Raw genomic sequence first — 2,644 nt, forward strand, 5'->3', positions numbered from 1 at the left:
GGGGGACAAGCAGCTCAAGAGGAACGGGGTTCACCTGTTAACTTGGAACCTGATAAGGATCAAGCATCTGCTGTTCTTTTCGGATAAGGACGAACATTTCGGAGGACCAGTGTGGAAGTTTCGCACGTTAAAGATCCATTGGAAGTTCTAAAATCGAAAAGAATACACCCCTCTTGCCGCTGTCCGCGCAACGTTCAAAATCAATCAGAAATAATTAAGAAGTTGTTCACTTTTTGGAGAATCCGGCGTATCACTGATTGAAGAATTATTGTATTGCTATTATCATAATTATTTTATATTGAGCATATAAATTGGGACATAATAAAGCTAATACACGTGGTCTGTATTCTTTGCATTACATGTCTGTTCATAATGGTGGATGCCATCTAATTTATAAGGGGTGATCTAGGACATCCCCCCTACCCCCCCCTCCCCAAGAAAAAGCAAACAAACAAAACTGCCACTTCTCCTCCCAGACTTTATCGAAACCTCCAGTTGAGAAGACATGGGAATGAGGCTATAGGATGCTTACATATTAAAGGCACGTGAACATATTACATGAACATTCCATTCCGCGTGCTATATTTTTCATACTGTCTCTCCATTTGTTCGCCAGGCAGTCCCTTTCGCAACCTTGTTTTGTCTCTTTCCCTCACTAATCATCACATCTTTTCTTTTACTCAGCACCATGGACGGCAAAATGCATTGTACATGCAAATCAATGCAGTTATCAAAATATTTTCAGTTAAGTAAAAATGTACATGTATTTACATCGTTTGGAGCAATATGTCCACAAAGATTCAATGGAATACCTCATCATCCACACTCACGCATACAATGGGTTGCATTAAAAATAACCAGGTTTTCTCTGACGTGATACTTTTCAGTAATTGTCCACGCTAAAATAAAATAGAATTAAAAAAAAAAGAATTAAAAAAAAAAGACTGATCAAATTCACCCTAAGATAGATACCACTTTTAGCACCGGACATACATTTAAACCCGAAGCAATATTTTTTCGCTACATAAAGACCTAATTCTACTACATAGAGTCTTATAGTTCTAAGGGTACCAATACAGAGAATACAATCATTCTATAGTTCTAACACAAGATGTACTAGTACTAGTTGCAGAAGAGCTCTATTCCCTAAAGGGAACTAGTCTCTACTAAACTAAAGACATTGACAACATACTACAGTTTTGTACCAGCTGCTTCTGATGCGAAGACTACACTGCTCTCAACACGAGGTGTAAGCAGAAAATAATACAAGGAAACAGTTCTTCCTCTAACACAAAAGACCTCTAATTTGGCATGGGGGCTAATCATATAAACAATTTGGAGACATTTGTGAATGGTGCAGAATAATTAAACCATAATTGTAATATAATGGCTTTGAGGTAAACAGTTTGATACGGATAGGATTATTTGTTCCTTCTGGTGACGAAAGAAAAGAGGAAGAAACAGTAAGAAGGATGCTATTGTTGTGGACTCAAAGTCAAAGGAACACTATATAAATAGTCGGAAAACGTGCAATATTTTGTTTATCAATGCTCTCTCTCTCTCTCTCTCTCTCTCTCTCTCTCTCTCTCTCTCTCGCCATCACAAAATAATACTATATACAGGCGTTTCTCGTAAATTTGTTCAACGTCCAACTCATTCATCTTCATACGGGTACTTTCACACCATCTGCGGAACTGCTGTGAGGTCACGTCCTCTTCTGCTGTCTCGTCTGCAAGCGTGTTTGAGGAAATTCCCGATGACTGAGAGTGCCCTGCTGGGCGAGCGTGGACGTCTGTCGGAGTTGGAAGGCTTCAGTCTGGACATGTTCTTCTCCACCTCTCGCTCGTGGACTGGGGTCAGCTGATATTTGATCTTGCACAGGATGCCGACTAACAGCTCGTCAAGGTTTACGTTGAGAGCGGTGGAAGTTTCGATGAAATGGCAGTCGTTGCTGTGAGCGAACTGCATGGCTTCTGGAAAAGAAGAAAAAAACAGAACATACTTATTAGTGAGCCAATTCTGGATACAAGCAAACGCAGAGCAGGCAGAATAATAACGAGCTATGAACTTATTTTGTCCGCAGCTTCGAATTAATTGTTTTCATATTCTGCTAGTGATTACTTTGCTTGCTCTTGAACACCTTGTCTTGCTTTAATTATCTCTCTATCTGTGTGTCTCTGTGTGTATCTCTACACGTCTCGGTCTTCATCTTCCTTTCTCAATCGCGTCCCCCTGGCGTGAGCACAAGCTCAAATTTCGCGCTTATCTCTCCCTTTTCGCTTACTCACTCACTGACTCACTGACGAGCTGACTACGGGCGCTGATTCGACCTCTCACACTCACTCACACCAACACATACACACACACTCGCGCGCGCACTCGCCCACAAGGCATTCCAACTCAACCGCCTTCTTTCAATCAATACATATAATATATCATTATGTCTTCTCTATTTTTAAGATAGCAATAAATGATTCCGCTTACCATAACAATGATATAGAGCACGGCGGCCTTCAATTCGAACAAAGGAATCAGATAACAGCTCACGAAGAAAAGTGATTTCAAGTTGCGCGTATTACTTTCGTAATTTAGTTTCTGTTTCTATATATGTAATCTCATCCTACTCTCTCGACCCCGCCCGCCC

General features: G+C 40.7%; 1 protein-coding gene across 1 annotated transcript in view; it reads right to left on the minus strand.

Moving 5' to 3' along the window:
* Positions 1–273: 273 nt before the first annotated feature.
* Positions 274–2,644, minus strand: part of LOC106014213 (GTP-binding protein RAD) — a gene marked incomplete in the record, with an annotated part of 13,196 nt that continues 10,825 nt past the window's right edge. Inside the window, 1 exon segment of the mRNA XM_013091440.2 lies at positions 274–1,973. Coding sequence (XP_012946894.1) covers positions 1,678–1,973 — 296 coding nt within the window.

This window comes from Aplysia californica, unplaced genomic scaffold (genome assembly GCF_000002075.1).
Source record: "Aplysia californica isolate F4 #8 unplaced genomic scaffold, AplCal3.0 scaffold00036, whole genome shotgun sequence".
Lineage (NCBI taxonomy): Eukaryota > Metazoa > Mollusca > Gastropoda > Aplysiida > Aplysiidae > Aplysia > Aplysia californica.